The sequence below is a fragment of the Vigna unguiculata genome, chromosome 7, assembly GCF_037176805.1.
Source record: "Vigna unguiculata cultivar grain cowpea cultivar isolate G323 ecotype 2 chromosome 7, ASM3717680v1, whole genome shotgun sequence".
Taxonomy (NCBI): Eukaryota; Viridiplantae; Streptophyta; class Magnoliopsida; order Fabales; family Fabaceae; genus Vigna; species Vigna unguiculata.
The window spans coordinates 34,562,177-34,580,416 of record NC_140798.1 but is presented as its reverse complement, the minus strand read 5'-3'; the positions used below and the strand labels follow the sequence as shown (position 1 = coordinate 34,580,416).

General features: G+C 33.0%; 1 protein-coding gene across 1 annotated transcript in view; it reads right to left on the bottom strand.

Annotated features, from left to right (window-relative positions):
• ATRX (P-loop containing nucleoside triphosphate hydrolases superfamily protein) overlaps nucleotides 1-18,240 on the bottom strand; it is a 35,008-nt gene that overhangs the window by 1,799 nt on the left and 14,969 nt on the right. The window contains exons 14-25 of the mRNA XM_085676251.1: nucleotides 16,169-16,288; nucleotides 12,547-12,713; nucleotides 10,767-10,908; nucleotides 7,946-8,095; nucleotides 7,808-7,863; nucleotides 7,425-7,725; nucleotides 6,199-6,334; nucleotides 4,270-4,331; nucleotides 3,901-4,127; nucleotides 2,721-2,924; nucleotides 1,443-1,521; nucleotides 1,114-1,373 (exon numbers count right to left, since the gene is read on the bottom strand). Of these exons, the coding sequence (XP_085532377.1) occupies nucleotides 1,114-1,373; nucleotides 1,443-1,521; nucleotides 2,721-2,924; nucleotides 3,901-4,127; nucleotides 4,270-4,331; nucleotides 6,199-6,334; nucleotides 7,425-7,725; nucleotides 7,808-7,863; nucleotides 7,946-8,095; nucleotides 10,767-10,908; nucleotides 12,547-12,713; nucleotides 16,169-16,288 (1,904 nt within the window). The remainder of the gene's footprint in view (nucleotides 1-1,113; nucleotides 1,374-1,442; nucleotides 1,522-2,720; nucleotides 2,925-3,900; nucleotides 4,128-4,269; nucleotides 4,332-6,198; nucleotides 6,335-7,424; nucleotides 7,726-7,807; nucleotides 7,864-7,945; nucleotides 8,096-10,766; nucleotides 10,909-12,546; nucleotides 12,714-16,168; nucleotides 16,289-18,240) is intronic.

Genomic DNA, 18,240 nt, shown 5'->3' with positions numbered 1-18,240 from the left:
AGTTTACTCTAATCTAGAAAGATATAGAAGACCGGTTGGAAAACTTATTTATTGCAATTGGTGTTGAGTCAATTCATGCAAAATGCTTGTAAAGATCACTCGAATGATGTCATTCATATTCTAAGGTATCTCAAAGACTCCAAGACAATGACTACTTCATGAAGATAAAGAGATTATTCAATTCTTTGAATATTGTGACACGAATTGGGTTGGTTTTCCTATAGATAGACGTTTTGCCACACCATATTGTATTTTGCTTGGAGGAAATATTATCTCTTAGAAAAGAAAGAAACAAAATGTCGTTGCCCGATCATTTGTTGAAGCTAAGTATAAAGCACTGGCATCCCTCACTTGTAAGCTTATATGGGTAAAACAGTTCCTCCAAGAATTCAATTTTTCTGAGATTCAGTAAATGAAGATGTATTGTAATAACCAGATTGATTGTCATTTAATTCAAAAAAACGTTGTTGTCCAAGGAAATTTGCCCTAAGTTTGTCCATATCAAATGATCAATTTGCAGATGTATTAACAAAATCCTTAAGAATACCACATATTAAATATATGGTTAATTATGTTTTTAGTTCCTAAACTTCGACGCAATTATTAAAATTCATTCCTATCTCAAACAATGATACATTTTGGTCCCTAAACTTTAAAAGTAGATAGACATAATCCTTCTAATCTAATTACATTAAATTTTTCTGACATGTTAAATGTGTTTTCTAACAGATATTGAAGCAGGAACGTATCAAATGATGTAAACAACTTAAAATGTGTTGGACTGATCAAAGTCTTGACTGCTAGGTTTTATATGACCTAATATCCCATCATAAACCAACTAACCCAAAAAGCTTAAGTTGTTGAATATAGGCTTATGAATAGATTTTATATCTACCTATTTAAAGTAGGATACTGCCTTCCAAGTTATCGTAAATGAAAATGTATGATGATAAAATAAAAATTATCTTGTGAACTTCATTTCTACAGTATTGGAAATTGAAAAGAATGTGGGAGAATAGCATAGAAAAGATACCAAAAAGTGCAATTGAGAAAGACAGCACATTCATGAGAAGAATCTCAAATGAAAAAATGGATGAAGTCCAGAGAACCTACCACGGATGATGCTTGCTAAGTAAGCTTTCCATCAACTTATCAGAATAACTACTTCCATTTGAATGTGGTGCTGTGTGTTTCAGAGGATGCCCAACCGAAATTGGGTTTTCTTGGTGCTCATTTTCTTGACCTAGATCGCCTAAAGTCTCAGGGTTGTCATCATCACCAAACGCAAAGAGATGCAGCATTTCTTCTTTAGATATGGTCCTATGCACCTGCTGCCTATCAACCACCCTAGCAGCAAGCCCCTCCTTTGTGACCTGTTGAAATCATTCTAGTTAGAAAAAAAAAATTGACAAGAAAAATAGAAGCACATCATGTCGTACTACCTGGCGCTTGTATATCTTCTCTTCCATAGTTCCATGAGCTAGCAATCGATAAGCAAATACAGGCTTTGTCTGTCCATACCTGCAAACATGAAAATTATTTTGATTTCAACCACATTGTTTAACAATTACAATAGGGTCTGTTTGAAGAAAACTCTTTCATAAGCACTTCTAGGCAAGAAAAAATTGTAGAATAAATGAAATCAGTTTTTTTATAAGCTAAAATTAGCTTATAGACAGGTTAAAATAAGACTTTGGGGAAGCTAATACGAAATCACTTCCACAATTTAGCATATGTAAAAATGTAATTTTAGTTTACGGAAAACCCAAACTTATTCTTCCTTCTAATGTCTCATAAAAATACTTATGGAGAATGTTAGAAGTGGGTTTAAAACCTAACTCAACCCTACAAAACCGGCTTGTAAGGTGAGGTTTGCACCTCACTTATATATTATCTCTAGTCGATGTGAGGCTTCCAACAGAGAAGTTTCTCAAAACATATAGAAATTTACCACTTCTAATTTTTAAGGATCTATCCATAAGAGTAAAACTAGCATAGATATTCAAAATCAATTGAAGATTTTGATTTGTAAATTTTGAGGTATCAATTGCATACAATACTGTTAACAAAACACCTACTTTCCCCCACTATAAGCAAATGCTTTGGAAGGAATATGAAAATATCGATGACCATCATTAATAGTGTAACTCCAAACTTTCACCTTGCAGCTTAAGCTTTTTTGGTGAATGTATTCTTGACATAATTTTGGAGCCTCTATGATAAGATCAAATGGTCCATAGAGTTCACCCTTCTGTTATCCATTCTTCTCAAGAAAATCAAGTTTAAAATAAAAGTATGAGAGCTTATATGCATTTCGCACACTTCTTCAAACTTTAATGAACTCATGCACAAGGGGTTATGTCAAAGAAAAAATAAAATTCATTAATGTGAACTAAAAAGAACTCTATAGGAGTTTCTTTGTAACAATTAGTATTAACTGTTAGATAAATAAGAACTCTATAGGACATCTCTTTTGTTTTTTGTTGACGTGCACTAAAAAGACAATGAGGTTTACACCAAGTTGAAGCCAAGCATATTATATTATCAAATAAAGAATTCTCTAAAGCACCATTAATTGTAACTTATTCCATCATCCCCACTCCCCAAAAAATTTATTCCTACTCTGATTTCTCAATATAACAAAGTACACTATTTTATAAATAATGGTTCCATCAGAAGAAAGCCTGTTTGGACTGAGGGAAAAATTAAAAGGAGCTTACCTCCATGATCGATAGATAGCCTGGAGATCATATGTTGGATTCCAAGAACCATCAACTATAACAACACGATTAGCTGCATGAAGATTTATACCCAAAGAGCCAGCTCTTGTTGAAATTAGAGTGCACTTTACCCTCTTATTCAAAGGCTCATTAAATCTCTCAACAAGCTTCTGCCTCTCAGAACTCACTGTCCTCCCATCCAACCTATACGTTAACTCATATCAGAAAATAATGAAAGAAAAAAAAAAAAAAAAAACCCTACTTAAATGCCCTCTAAACTTTTTAGTATTAAGATAATAGAAGGTTTCTGCATAGAACATTACATGTGCATTCTGAGATGAAATCAGTAAAAGAGAGAAGAAACATATGAAACAACAAAATGCATACAGATTAGACAAATCCCGAATAACAGAAAAAATTCATAAAAGGGAAAGCAATAAATATCCAGAAGAAACAAAATCCCAAATTATTCTTTAAGAACTCCCAGAAAAAACAATACATTAAATCCAATGACTAGCTCGTGTCTCCTTTGTGGGATAAAAATATGGTTTAAATATATTTCTGGTCTACAGTTGGCTTTACCTTGATTTTGACTCAAGTTGTAAACAATTTGATTTAATCCCTGCCATCAACAAAATGCCAAAACACTAGCTAACGTCTGGTATACTACGGGGAAAGAAACCTAAACAAAATAAATGTACAGGGATCAAAACCTAAATTGAGTGAATGGGGACCAAATTGGTACTAAATTTTTGTTTGTTTATAAACTATGGGCAATAAAAATTGTATGCTATTCCAAATATTACTGAACTAACCAACTTAGTATAGATATAATGAAAATCATACTAGTGGTTTCATCATTGTTTTTTCACCACACAAAAACAGAAAAATAGAAAAGTATGCAAGTATAAAGACTATTGAGCAGACCAATAAAAAGTTATATACAGAAGCTTGATATCAAAAAAAAAAAAAAAAACAATCCGAAATAAATTAAGAAAAGTCAAGTAGCCATTAACACAAAAGATAGATCATCCACACCCAAACAATATCTTTAGATGAGTCTCACAAAAAAGAAAACATACATTTGGGACCACAGAAATGAGCTTAAAAAAACAATAGAAAGCAAATCCGTAGTTAAAGAGTAGCATCAAGCTGAGCAGGTTTAGAAATAAGGACTCACCTATACCAATCTTTCCCCTTCTTCCAAAACTTTCCTCGTTTTCCACGTCGAGGTGTCCTTGAGAGATAAAGTTCAATGAGGTCTAGGGTTGGTATGCTCTGACTAAAAACTAATACCTTATCACCCACATCAGAACTCATAGTTAGTATCTCCATCAGCAAAACCATTTTGCCGCTGTGATCGATCTCTTTATATATTTTTCCATGAAGAAGGTCATTCCACCAACCCTGGAACGTGAAAACTAAGAAGCATCACCACTGAAAGCATGTGTATTAAAAGGATAATTCATACCACTCAATCCAGCATAAACTCATGTAAAGTAATATCATTAGAACAGGACAAAGCCATTACTTTTGTAAAGTTTCATACCTTCAGGAAAAAGCCATTACCATCTTTTCTTTGCAGTAAGTCATTTGCAAACCCCATCTTCTCTGCAAAGTAATGTATTGTTAAAAAGTACAATAACGACTTTAATTTGGGATATGAATGAAGAACAAATGACATGATAAACAAAACTAAAAATACTCAAATTATTATATATTAAAAGAAAAAAAATGTTGTTTTTTCTATTTGTTTTGTACCACCTTATCATGGTTGGAAGTACTCAAAGAAGTGACAGCAAGTTTTATTGTCACTGCAACTATGTTTCCTAGATTTTGAATCCCTTTATTGGAACTATAAAATGGCAAAGGCAGCAATATCATATTGTTCGATAAACAGCAAACTAGTTGATGTAGACAAAGTTATCAAACTCAACGTAGACTCGTGGGAGGCCGGTAGACTTGACTCGAGGACCTATCTTGTAGACTCATAAGAGTCTACTTCGCATGAAAATTTAATAAAAAAATAAATATTCATGATATCAATTCTACAAAATTAAAATAAATAAGTTCATCAACAAAATATTAATACTTAAAGTGATAAGAAAATTAATAACTTTAATAAAATTTGAACCATTTCCACATATCTTAAAAATCTGAAGATATCCAAGAAGAAAAAAAAGTAATGGAGTCACGTTATACCCCACCAGAATCTGAAATTAAAGCCAAATTTCCAAAATAAAATTAAAACCTAAATAACAGGCTGTCACACTAGCCCCTAATTAAATTAATATACCCCAAGTGAAACCCTACTTGATAAAATAAAAGAAAAATGGAAGGAAGACCAAATGATGGGATGTGACCCCAAGCAAATGGCGAGGCATAGTGACGACCAGGTGATGCAAGGCTAGGCACAACAAAGGTGTGGCAAGAATGCAATGGTGCAGAACCTACATGGAGAGGTGGTAGATGAAGACAAAACGAAAAATTGAGGTCGTTTTTGCATTTGAGGTCGTTGATTAGGGGTTTCTGGTTTTCGTTTTGGATCTTTAAGTTGGGATTTTGATTTGGGTTTCCAAAACAGTGATTGCAGTGGCAATTTTTCTCGTCGCTTTTGAACCCAATGCAGACTCGGTGACTCGATCTTCAACTCGTTACCAAAAAACGAGTTTACAAACGAGTTAACTCGTGAAAGGGAACCAAACTCGTAAACTCGGACGAGTTTGCAAGTCAACTTGCGAGTTTGATAACCATAGATGTAGACTTAAACTATGAAGATTATATATATATATATATATATATATATATATATATATATATATATATATATATATATATATATTCTAGGGTTAGCTTTGTCTGTATATACAACACTCCTTTTTAATATTTTATACACATTCAATAATACACAATCCCCTTCTCCATATATTTCTTTGTTCTTTATTTTCTACAATATATACACACATTATCATGAGACATGTAGGAATAATTCCAAAAGATTACCATATCCCTAGCTCCTCACACACAAAAGCAATAGTTTATTAGTTCATTTGTTTATTTGAAAGTTCCTATAAAGGTAGACCTATTCTTAATAGTTCTTTTCACATTTGTACTTTGACCAACATTTTAAAAATTAGTAAAATTTGATCATTTATGAAAAAAAAAGTTGTTCCTCAATATAAAACCCACTAACCAGTCAGTGTATTATCTCAATAAGCTTTCAGATATTACAACAAGACAAATGCGCAACATAAAATGTTAAATTAATCTTATTTAAAATATAAGATGTCATCATACAACATGGAGAACAGGTTTCGAGAGATTCAAAGAATACAATGACAAACTAACAACAAGATTAAGCAAATACAAAAAAGAGAAATTAAATGCTAGGGTCAATCAATTAATAATTTTATTAATCAATAACAAAAAACAAATATTAGAAGCAAACAATAACAGGTGCTTATAAAAGAAGCCTTACCTCCAGCAAGAACATTATAATCAGAATTTTCGTCACTTGAACTATCATCCACAAGAAAATTCTCAACAGCATCCTCTTCTTTTGCATAATCCTTGGCTTCTTTTGTCAACTGCAAGATCCCAGGGTGGTTCCATATCTACTACAGGCAAAAGTCAATTTATCATCATCAAATGCTAAAACAAGAAAAAAACCGTAATTCAAATTGTCCAAGAAACAATGACATTTCATTTCAGCTCAAAGCCAATACATTTATTAAGTTTAGGAAAGTCATCAAAACAAATAGGCAATTTGAGAATTGTGAAGCATCATCCATTCATTAAAATCTGATATTTAAAAAAAATTTCACCTTGCATTTTAAAATGGTACAATATAAAGATAAACTACTAAAACAATTATCATTGGGGAGCACAATTCCGTGTTAAAACGAGTAACTTGTCAAATAAAGTATCAAAGTCCCCCAATAAATTGTGTCACGCGAGACCTCTGCAAAAAGAAGCTTGCCAAAGAAACTAGTATCCAATTCAACAAAATCGATCATAAAATTGTTTCAAAATTCAGACTAAGATTTAGACAACTATTGTCTGCATAAACTTCAGTCCAAAGGAAGCTTGCCAGTGAACCAATAATTAATCAACAAGGGATACCCACATTTGATGTCTAATTTTAACGTTCCTGAAATCTTATGAAGGTTAAAAGAACATCCTAGTTTCAAATCAATTACAAGTGCCCACCACTTAAATCTGTGTACTTGATAACAATTCTTTAGGTAAAAATCATGAAAATTGTGATGCCATCATACAATCAAATAAAAACTACATTACATTCAGATCATATATATCACTTCAATTATATAAGAAAGCTGTCACACCTAGGCTGTATTTAGAAAAGAAAAATAAGTTAAAAGTCATTAACACAGCTTTGCTTGGTACCAAGTAGAAATTAACATAATTTTATATGAAAAAAATAATTTTTTTTAGCTTTCTTAACCTCCTTTTAAAAGCAATAAGAGCACAATTTAAGAAAATAACAGCTATGAATTTATGTACATCAAAATCAGCTCTTGAAATGAAAAAATACAGGTGTAGTTGGAAACAGGAAAAATGACATACAGCCTTATCAAATATATATCATATCCAATACCCTATCAATTTATCACAGAGTATAATATATACAAATATTTCTCAGAAAATTAAATTAACTACTAAACTCCACGAAGGCACACTCACCCGTGCCAATGCCTGGTACCCAGCAAAAAAACATCTCTTCCTTAACATTTCAGGATGCTCCTGGGTAGTGAACCCATGCACATCAAGGAATCTCTTGTACAATTTTCTCTGCAAGGGAGAAAGCTTGACAGTTATCACAAAGACAGTTTTGGGTGGTAGATCCTTCTTCACCACATTCATGTCCATTCTTTGAACAAAGCCTTTTAACTCTTCATATAGGATATGAGACCTCTGGTTCATAATTTTCACATCTGTCAATGTTGAATTGGTGTGTTGTCCATTCTCTATAGGATTTTGGAAGCTGCAAATAAATTAAAATATTTGGTTAGAGACATTCACTTAATATAAGAAAAAACCAGAACAATGAGAAAAGAAAGCCTTGCCGGTTCCGAAATTCATGGCTGCTTCCAAGAAAACCTTCTCTTACAAAATCAACCATCTATTTCATATAAATGCAAGAGTCAAAGACTGAACACAATAACTTAATGGTCATACGATTTGTAATTTCTAGACAAACTTACACAGTAATACTCCATGAGATTGTTTTGAAGGGGTGACCCAGTAAGTGCAATTCTTCTCTGGCATTTTACTTGTTTCAAGGCTTGTGTTACATCAGCCTTAGTATTTTTTATCATATGGGCTTCATCACAAACAAGAATGTCAGGACCATCCTGCAGTAACATATACACAATGTCAAACGAATGCAATTGCAAATGACACAAATATGAATATTAGGATTATTCAAGATTTTATAGAAATCCATTTAATATTCTACTGCTGCATTATACAACTACGGTACTGCAGTATTCAATGTCCTGATTTCACCCAGAGTTAATTTTCAGTATTCTTGTCCTCTGTGCTGCGGCTGCCATATCAGCTTGAATTTATCGGTCCACACTTCATCACCCATAAATAAAACCAGAAGGTGTAGATCTTCACTACCTTGGGGGTATTTGAGAAAGATGGAGTTGTTGGATCATGAATCTAATTGGTGCGACCTACTATAATTTAAAACTCTTTTTGACCAATGTCTATAGCAAAAGTACCAATTGGAGTAATGAAGCAGGTCCAGATTGCTAAAAAACCTTAATTTGATGTTGCTGATATCTGATACAATGCTAAGCCTCATGTGGCAGCGCTGAGCGCGCTGGTTTTTTTGCGAATTGATTAGCGTTGGACACCACTTTCTGGCGCTGAACGCTACCCAGTTTTCAACATTGCATCTTATTGGTAAAATGAAGATTCCCGCTTCGTTAACCGTCAAATTAAGCTGAAATTTTCACAGCTGATCCTAGACACGTGAATCTTCATTTATACTGGTGGGATCTTTGTTTTGAAGTCTGTAGTTAGAGAAATGATTTTCACTGTTTGGATGTATTTCATGTATAGCGCCAATTGCTCTTTTTTCCTGTTTTTGTTGTTTTGGTTATTGTGGATGTTTTGTGTATACTTGAACTGGATTCTATAGTCCTTATTGCTATGATATGAGATAAAAATGTTATTGTGGGTATATAAGATGATAATTGGTATGAAATGTCGTGTGAGCATGCGAAGTTATGATGTTTAAGGAATTTCAAGGAGAAGTTCCTAGTGGTGATGGTTGTGGTAGTATTTTTAGTGGATGCAATGACATAAGGACTTGGTATTGTTGGTATCCTGACGCTCTAATAATCATTAATGCTCAAATAGAGTAGAATGAGTTATGTCGTGAGGAGTAGCAGAAGAGGTCCTAGTCACTGAGCTTGATCAAGTCCTAGGCGCAAAGGGGATTTACCTGGTGAGTGGTTGGGTGATAACCCCTTGAGGCCAACTCTGCAGAGTTTGGAAACCACACACAGGTACAAGCCACCGATAGATCTGATGTCACTTGCATTTATCCGGATAATTGAGTTTAGTGTCATGATTTAAATACCGGAGTTGTAACATGTTTGTAAGTAATTGGCATGATTTAAAAATAAATGTCACGATTATCTCTTTTGCAAATTAGCTTACCCTTCTTCTATGTTTCTGTGTTGTTTGTCCTTTTTGCGATGATCACCTATTCGGTGGGAGCATATGTGATTTCAGTATCAAAGGCACATCTGAAGGATGAGGAGCCATCTTTTAGGGTGGTGCAAGGTTTCTATGGGAACTATTGTAAGTGAGTGGTTCGTGTTTAGAATTAGAATTGATTTTTAATTGGTTTGTATAAATATTATACTTTTACAGTCCTATATGTTCTAAGACTGTATTAATATACTTTATACACTGGTTTTGACTCCTATAGTGAAACAATCCTATTTTATTAGTTTTTAAACTACTAAAAATTGGGATGTTACAACCAACATATTTTACTTTTCCAAATAGAAAACAGAAAAAAGCCACTGATATCAGAATTGTAGAACATCAATTTTGTTCGCAAAAAACTACCCACCCGCCAACAGTTCATTCTGCACTGTTCTTCAGTTCAAGCAGCTTGAAGTTTCAGAAGTGATTGTCCACGTTTGGCATTTCTGGTTGTCTCTGCGGATGCATTATCCTTCCAACACCGTGCTGCTCATTTGTCTCTCCAGCAGTCATCCAACATTTGGACTAATTTATGTAGTTGTGTTCTCTCTCCAACCGTGCTAAATAGTTTATAACCTCACTTTAATTTTAAGCTAAAGTTTACCTTATCCTTTGATTTTTAAGCTTTTCCAACAACCCTCCTTAGTGTTTATGTATCACTTTAGTTAACAATTGGGGATTTAACAATTATCAACCTACGTCCCTAAAATATATGTTCACTACAAAACAGGGTAAATAAAAAAAATAAAATCTAAATTACATTTTAGTTAACAGAAAATAGTACAGGATGTATATTCTCTGAGAAGTTAGAGTTTTTCACGAGCTAATATCATTCTAGTTTTTTAGAAAATCTCTTTTCTTCAAGTGATTTCGCTTTTTCTACAAGAAATTAATTTGATTGTCATGAATTTTGTATACATTTTGAATTTAAAATAAAAAACACTTTTTATTCAAAAGGAATAAAAGCAAATGGATGCTAGATTCACTGGCGTATATTTAATAACATGTTGGAATGTTAGTTAATATATAAACATTAACAATGTCATTAGTCCTTTGTCAGCTAGTATACCAAAGGCACTCAAAATACAAATGTCATTAGTACTTTGTTAGCTATTATACCTAAGGAACTCAAAATACGAGTACTAACAAGAAGATTGTGCATAATTCACATGTTCACTTTCACTCAAACACCATACGCTTCATATACTTTTTCCCAAGTAAAATCCAGTAGAATATAATGCATATATGTAACTCTACGAAGCATAAATAAACTGATTACCAACAAAATAGATTTACCTGCAAAGCATGGCAAATTTCTCTGGCCATGTTCCGATCTTTCACATGCTTCCCAAAAGACAAGTTTCGGAAAGCAGTATAACCAATCAAAAAGACACCACCTTTAGCTCTCCATTTTTTAAGCAATTCCGCCCTTCTATCCCTGAGAAAATAAATATAATAAGAATTTTGTGCTGAAAGCATGGAAAAAATTGAAGGGGGGAATGGCCACGTAGAATTGCAATTAAACTGTTGTTATTATAGATTCTTTGGTGTCTCATAGGCAAATTTGCAAAACCGGTTCATCGGGGGAGAAACATCTATAACATTTAAAAAACTCATTATTGTAACCTAATTATATGATAATTGATTCCTAAATCAATTATTTTAATTAAGCTTTTTCATTGTAGATGTTAATGAATATTATTGTGTTTTCTTAAACATTATGTTATAACATTTGAATTATGACTTGAGACAAACAACATTTATAAGTGAAATTTAATTTCTTTATGTCATACTAATAAATAGGATGTAATTCCCGTTTAATATTACTTATTAAAACTTTAAAGATGATTTAATTACTAGTTTATCATCGGCTCAGCTATTTTAATCCTCCACCTTCACTAGTTAAATGACTGTTCCCATTACAAACCAAAAACCCATAGAACAGGAAAACGATAGAAAAATAAAAATCATTAGAAAGAAAAATCAAGGGACCTGCATCCTCCCAGGCCTTAACCCCGATTTCTTAGCAACCAATTTTCCACCATATATCCATTACAGTAAATCCCCTAACTGTTCACTAACAGACAATCCCACACCTACATTGACACATATGCAGACAGTTAGTTACCAGCATATTCTCCATCCCTTTCACCTATGTAGCCATCAACAAGTCAATTGCTCACCCATCTTTTATTTTTCTTTATAGAATTTAGCAATACAAGGGTACTTATCAGTGTCTAATTGTGATAAATAATCTCATGAAATGGTAAAAAGATTATTATACTTTGATTAAATCATAACAATCGTTAATTAATATTCAAGAGATAGACCTAGGGGAAAAAGGAGGATGATAGAAAGAAAATAAAACACCGGAGCAAAATGCAGATATAATAAAGATATCCATACAATCTCCCTTGACTTGCAAATCCGAAAGTTCTATAAAAAATAATGAAATGAGCATTCATACAGCATTGATAGTTACATTACAAGACATACAAATTTAACATACATAGAACTTCCAGTGTACAAAATAAACTTTATAGCTGAATACAAACGTTTTTTTCCATCACACATAGATAAAAGTAGATAAACAGGAATTAATTATAATTCCCACATGATGAAAAAAAGTAAAATGTCTTTAGAAGAAAATGTTCCTAGTTGACCGCTATACATTGCTAACATTAAAAAATAGAATAATTTAGATTCTCGAGTAACCAGTGGAGTTGATAACATAGCTAACGTAGTGATAAATCCCGTTAATAAAATGGGTCCTAGAGAGAGTCTATCTATTTCAAATCTCCAGTAAAAGTAAAAAAAATGGATCCATTTATAATTTTATGTCAATTGGATTAGTGGATCATCCAATTCGAAATGATAACAAAATACATAGGTTAATAGAAGGAGATCTATGAAACATATACAATTCAAATTTTCAAGAAATAAATGCTTAATTGAAAGATTCTTTGATCAAAAAGGAAGTACATATAAAAATTATTTTAACTTCAATGTTAAATATGCAGCTACATGCTTTAACTCTAGCAATAGCATAACGATGTTAAAAAAATAATAAGCAAACCTTGGTACGTCTTCCAGCATGAAGACTTTGAGTGGCTTTAACTCAGAAGGACTCCACTTAAGGAACTCTTGCCGCCAATTATGTAGCACGTTGACAGGTGTGACTATAAGTGCAGTTCTTAACCCCAGATCAACACATCTCATTGCAGTGTACAAAAAAGCTATAACCTAAAAGTTCCAACACAATCAGTCATCCGGCCTAAACCATCAATCAGGAAAAGAAAAAAGATTGTATCTAAAACGTTGCAAAAATTATTGGATTAAATATGTTTTTCGTCTCTTAATTTTAAGGAAAAATTGAAATTAGTTCATCTTCGCAACATTGGCCCAATTTAGTCCCTCAATTTTAAAAATGCATGGATTTAGTTATTTTAACAAAATTTTGTTAACTTTATTTGATGTTTCATAATAACATTTGAATTTTTTACACCATTTGGCACATTTCTGCTTCAATGTTAGCTAAGAAACGAGTTTGGAACGTCAAATAAACTTTAAAAAAAATTGACTAAAAGGACTAAATTCACAGATTTCAAAAATCGGAAAACTAAATTGGTTCAAAGTTTCAAAGATGGACTAATTCCAATTTTCACTAGAAGTTAAAAGTTAAGGGACCAAAAACATATTTAATCCAAATTATACAAAACATGAAAATAATGCAGAAAACTTTAAATAAATATCGTTTTATTCTTTGAATAGTAAATAGATTCCTTCATAATTTTCTTCATAATAATGGCAGTTTTGTAAACTAAAAACAAGAGGCAGAAAGAATGCAAGGAAAAGCAAATAAAATGAGTCTAATTCTCTGAAAATAGCTACTAGACATGACGGAGGTGACAAAAATGATTAAGTATTACGAAAGTCTCCAACTCAAGTTCAATGATAGCTCAATGAGAGGCCAACTTATACTAAGTTTGTAGAGAACAAGAAAAAACTACAATTGCCCCACCTTTGCGCTGTCATTCTCTCTAAACTACAATTGCCCCACCTTATTTAGTAGGTAGTTACCAAACAGCCAAAAAACTCTAATTGCGATTTTCTTATTCATATTTATACATCACAAACACTCCAATACCTCTCCATCCCTGTTTTCCATTTCCCTCTCCTATTTATTGTTTTTTCTTGCCTTTAAGCTCTAGCATATCATACAATGCTCAATTATGATAGTTGTAATGTTGGATATCCCACATCGACTAAAGATAAGATTAACTTACTAATTTATAGTATACAAGTGGGAGCAATCCTCGCTATACAAGCCGGTTTTGTGAAATAAGTTAAGCTTAAATCTACTTCCTAATATGTATTAGAGCATATCCTAAGGAAGTAGTTTATTGGACCTATCGTGCCACTTACTATCGCATCATTATTGGACCATCCACCAATATTATGAGTGGCAATGTGATATAAGTTAAGCTTAAACCTACTTCCTAATATGTATTAGAGCATATCCCAAGGAAGTAGTTTATTGGACCTATCGTGCCACCTACTATCGCATCATTATTGGACCATCCACAAAGGCAATGTGGGTTTGGCCCAGCGGACCGGCTCACAAACTCGCCAAAGAAACACAAGGCGAGCCGAGGTGTTGAACCCACTGCCCCGCAAAAGCCCAACCTACATAACACGCAGCCTGCGTGGGCAAAAGCCAGGGTGGGGCGGGCTAACCCGTGGCCCACAGGAAAAAAAAAAACTTTATCTTGGGTATGTTGGTTACTTTCCTTCTGAACTTCAATATGGATGTTCCAAATTTTTGTATTAGTGGAAAAAACAGGTGTTATGTATTTTTGAATGTGCTAAATTTTGAAGAATTCATCGTGCATGTCAAAGTACAAATATGAATATGGTGAAAATAATAGATTATTAATTTATCATTCAACTCCCCAAAGTTTTTGCTTAATTTTTTGAATTTGTTAAAGTTTTCCAATTTGTTAAACATTGAAAGTTTTATCATAAGAAACTTAAAAACAATAAAAAGGCCGACCCAATGGCCAGAACCTATGCGAAGCAAGCCAAACTTTTTAACTCACATTTTGCGGGCCAAGTGCGGGGCGGTACCATCCCAAATTGTCATTCCTAACAAATATCTAGTCACACACATTAGACGTTGGGAAGGGATGTGTTAGAGATCTCACATCAATCAGAGATGAAGTCAATTTACAAGAATGTGGGAGCAATCATCACCTAAACCAGTTTTGTGAGGATGAGTTAAACTTAAACCCACTTCCTATTATGTTATAACTGCATGCAGATGCCATGTAACTTTTCACTTATGTGCATTATTATGCAGCAAAGAGCCTTATTCCTGCTTCAGTGGTGTTGCTATTAAAAATAATACAGTGTAAATACTAATTACCTTCCTATTGTCATTGTAAACACTACTAAATTTACATTAAGTATGTCTCATTAAAGTTCAATTTTTATTTTAAGAAAAAACACGTTTTTCAAAAGGAAAAACAGGCTAGTTCAGAATCCAATGATGGCTGATGGATATAAGTCACTTTTAGTGGTGTTATAAACAACATTTCAATCCGGCATTTGAACTGTTTACATCAGTTTACATCATTTGAAACGTTCCAACTCAAATTCCAATTTGGAACACGACTAACACATAAAAAGAAGTTTACATTGTTGGGTTAAAAGGACTATATAGATTTTTTTTAAAGTTTGGAGACCAAAATGTACCAAAATTTGGAATAGGGACAAATTCCAAATTCACGTTTAAATTTAGGGACAAAAAACATATTTAACCCTTAAATTTATGCTTATCCTTAAAATAAAATTTAAATCTGCGAAATTATTAATTAAAGCTATAATTAATTCTATTAGTTTTCACAACTAGAAACCTGTTATTTGTATGTAGAACCTAAGGTGGGCTTATAAATAAAACTATAACTAATTTAACAACATTAGTAATAGATAGATAATTGTTACTTACATGAAAACCTAAGGTAGTATTATTATTTATTTTTTGGATGGATTGGAAGTTCATCCATGAGAAGATTGTTGATAGATAGATTTTTATCAAATGGATTGGAAAAATTTGTATTTCTTAATTTTTTTTAACTACTCTCACACCCTCATCCCTCAATGTGTGTTGGTGGTAAATGATCCATGATGTGAAGCTTACTGCCATACAGCAAAATATACAGGAGGAGTATTTTGATATATTCCTGTATATCACCCAATGCTCTGAGTATGTACTGAATGGAACAATTAGAGCAAGACTTCTCTGGCTTAACAAGAAAAAATAGAACCAGACTATAAAAGAAGAAGCATGATACTAGTACTACAATTATAATATAGAAACAATAACAGGGATAAAGAGTATGAATAATAGTTAATTGAAGACCAAATATCCTGTAAAAGACACGAACAGATTCACATTGTTGGGTAATCATTGTTCAATTTCATTAAACATCAATTCGGAAAACAGATTATCATGATCAAATATTATAGTACATGATGACAATTTCTTAAAAGTGATCGAAAGGAGAAAAAAATATGTACCAAGTACTAAAAAAATTACAGTTTCACAGGAAAAACCTTGATCTCACATTTATTTTCAACAAAAAATAATTCACTTCTCAATTATATATATGTAGTAAGCTCCATATTGAGTAAAATACCTGAAATGTTTTACCAAGGCCCATGGTATGAGCTAAAATACATCCAAGACCTTTATCCCCAGACTTCACTTTTCTGATTGACTGTATAATATTTTCCCACATAAATCTTATTCCAGATATCTGCAAATGTGCAACAAATTATATTATAGAAAAATACCAAATTCAAAAAAGACCAACAAACTCCATGTAATAACTTCAAAGATGCTTCAATAAATGGCAATAAAAATGCAAATGAGGAAATGGATGATGTAAAACTGGTGAAAAGTATGATTTATTCATATTCCTTACTACTATGGTATCCCCACTTTGCTTGTTTAGCAATTAAACCACATTTTCCACCCCTTTGGTTTGGTTATTTAGAAGATATAGTGTCCATTTTTACAAGATCATGAGAGATCAAAAAAAGATTATTTCCTGAAAAATAAGTTTTCCTGCATATTTACTGTTGCTAGCAAATGAAGACACACCAACTATCCAACATGTACGGAATTCATGTTATCTCGTTATAATTGCTCAGCATGGTGCCAATAATAAGTTAAAAGTCCAAACAGGTATTCAGACTATCCTAAAATCGTCCGGTTAGAACACCAAACAAAAACGCTGTCGGTCTAACATCCAAAAGTACAAAACTGACATGAAACATACACTTACCTTGTGTTTGGATAAGAGATTTCAACAATTCCAAGAAATTAGAATACAAACTATTTGAATTACTCGTAGTTGAATTCTTTTCTTTTGTTAAATACTTTGTTTGGATAAAATAATTAAAATACCTTAAACTTCAATTTTCTTGTTTGGATAAAGCAATTAAATTTCTATTGAAAGTCAAACTCCACTCCACTCTTAAACCTGAGTTAAGTGAGCTCGACATTCGATCCAGATAGCTCGTCTCGATTTTGGCCCAAGCTGAATCGACTCAACTCAACTTGTAGGTTTGGCCCGACTCAACCTTTGGCTTGGCCAACCCAAGTCTGGACATGTGGATTTTTTCATTTTGTCACCATGTGTTAGGACAAAGGATTTCAACAATTCCAAGAAATTTAAATACATAGTTATTAAATTACCTTTAATTGAATTCTCTTCATTCCTTAAATAATTAGTTTAGATGAAGTAATTGAAATTGTAATATCATACATTTCAATTTTATTGCTGGAATAAAGCAATTTAATTTTTATTTTACGGCAAACTCAACACTACTTTTGATTCTAACTAAACTTAGGTCGACCTCAGCTGACTTGAACTGTGGCCCGGGCCGACTAGACTAGACTTTTGGCTTGAACCGACTCGACTCAACATGCGACACTGGTGTCTAGGCTCGACCTTCTACCCAAACCAACTTGGTTCAGAATTATCTCATCTCAACCTTCAGCCAACTCAGCTTCACATTTGCCCAAGGCAGACCCATCTTGACCTTTGGCCCGGGTTAACTCGACTCAACCTTCGTCTCGTGCCGGCTCGATCTTCGAAACCGGCCCGACTCGACTCGACCTTCAGCCCACGTCGACTTGGTTCGACCTTCTGCATGCACTAGCTCGGCTCAACCTTCAGCACGCGCCTGCTCGCTTGACCCTCGGCTCGTCCTTTGGCATGAATCGAATCATCTCGACCTTCTACCCGACCTGCTCGACTTTCTAGACCTGTGGACTTTTTTCGTCTAGGCAATGAGCAACTCCACAACTAGGGATATTTCAATTTCCTTCTTTTTTGAGTTAATTTCAAATTCTACTATATTAGTTATTTGAAATATCTTTTTAAATTTTCTCAATTTCAGTTTCCTTTTAATTTAATCATCCAAACATGTCATTTTTCTTGGAAGAATTTCAAATTCTCCAAACAAATGAATTACTCTCTTAAATTTCCTAATCCAAGCACACCATTAATCTTTTTCCTTTGCTTCCATCACTAAGCAATAACAGTCGAAAGCTCAAAAAGAAACAAGCATACTTAATATGAACTAAATTGAATCCTAATAAGGTTCATTGTTCCAAATATATAAATCAAAATTTGTACAGAGGGAAAGAACTACGTACAATGGAAATTAAAAAAAAATGAGAATTTGTATCCAGAGAATC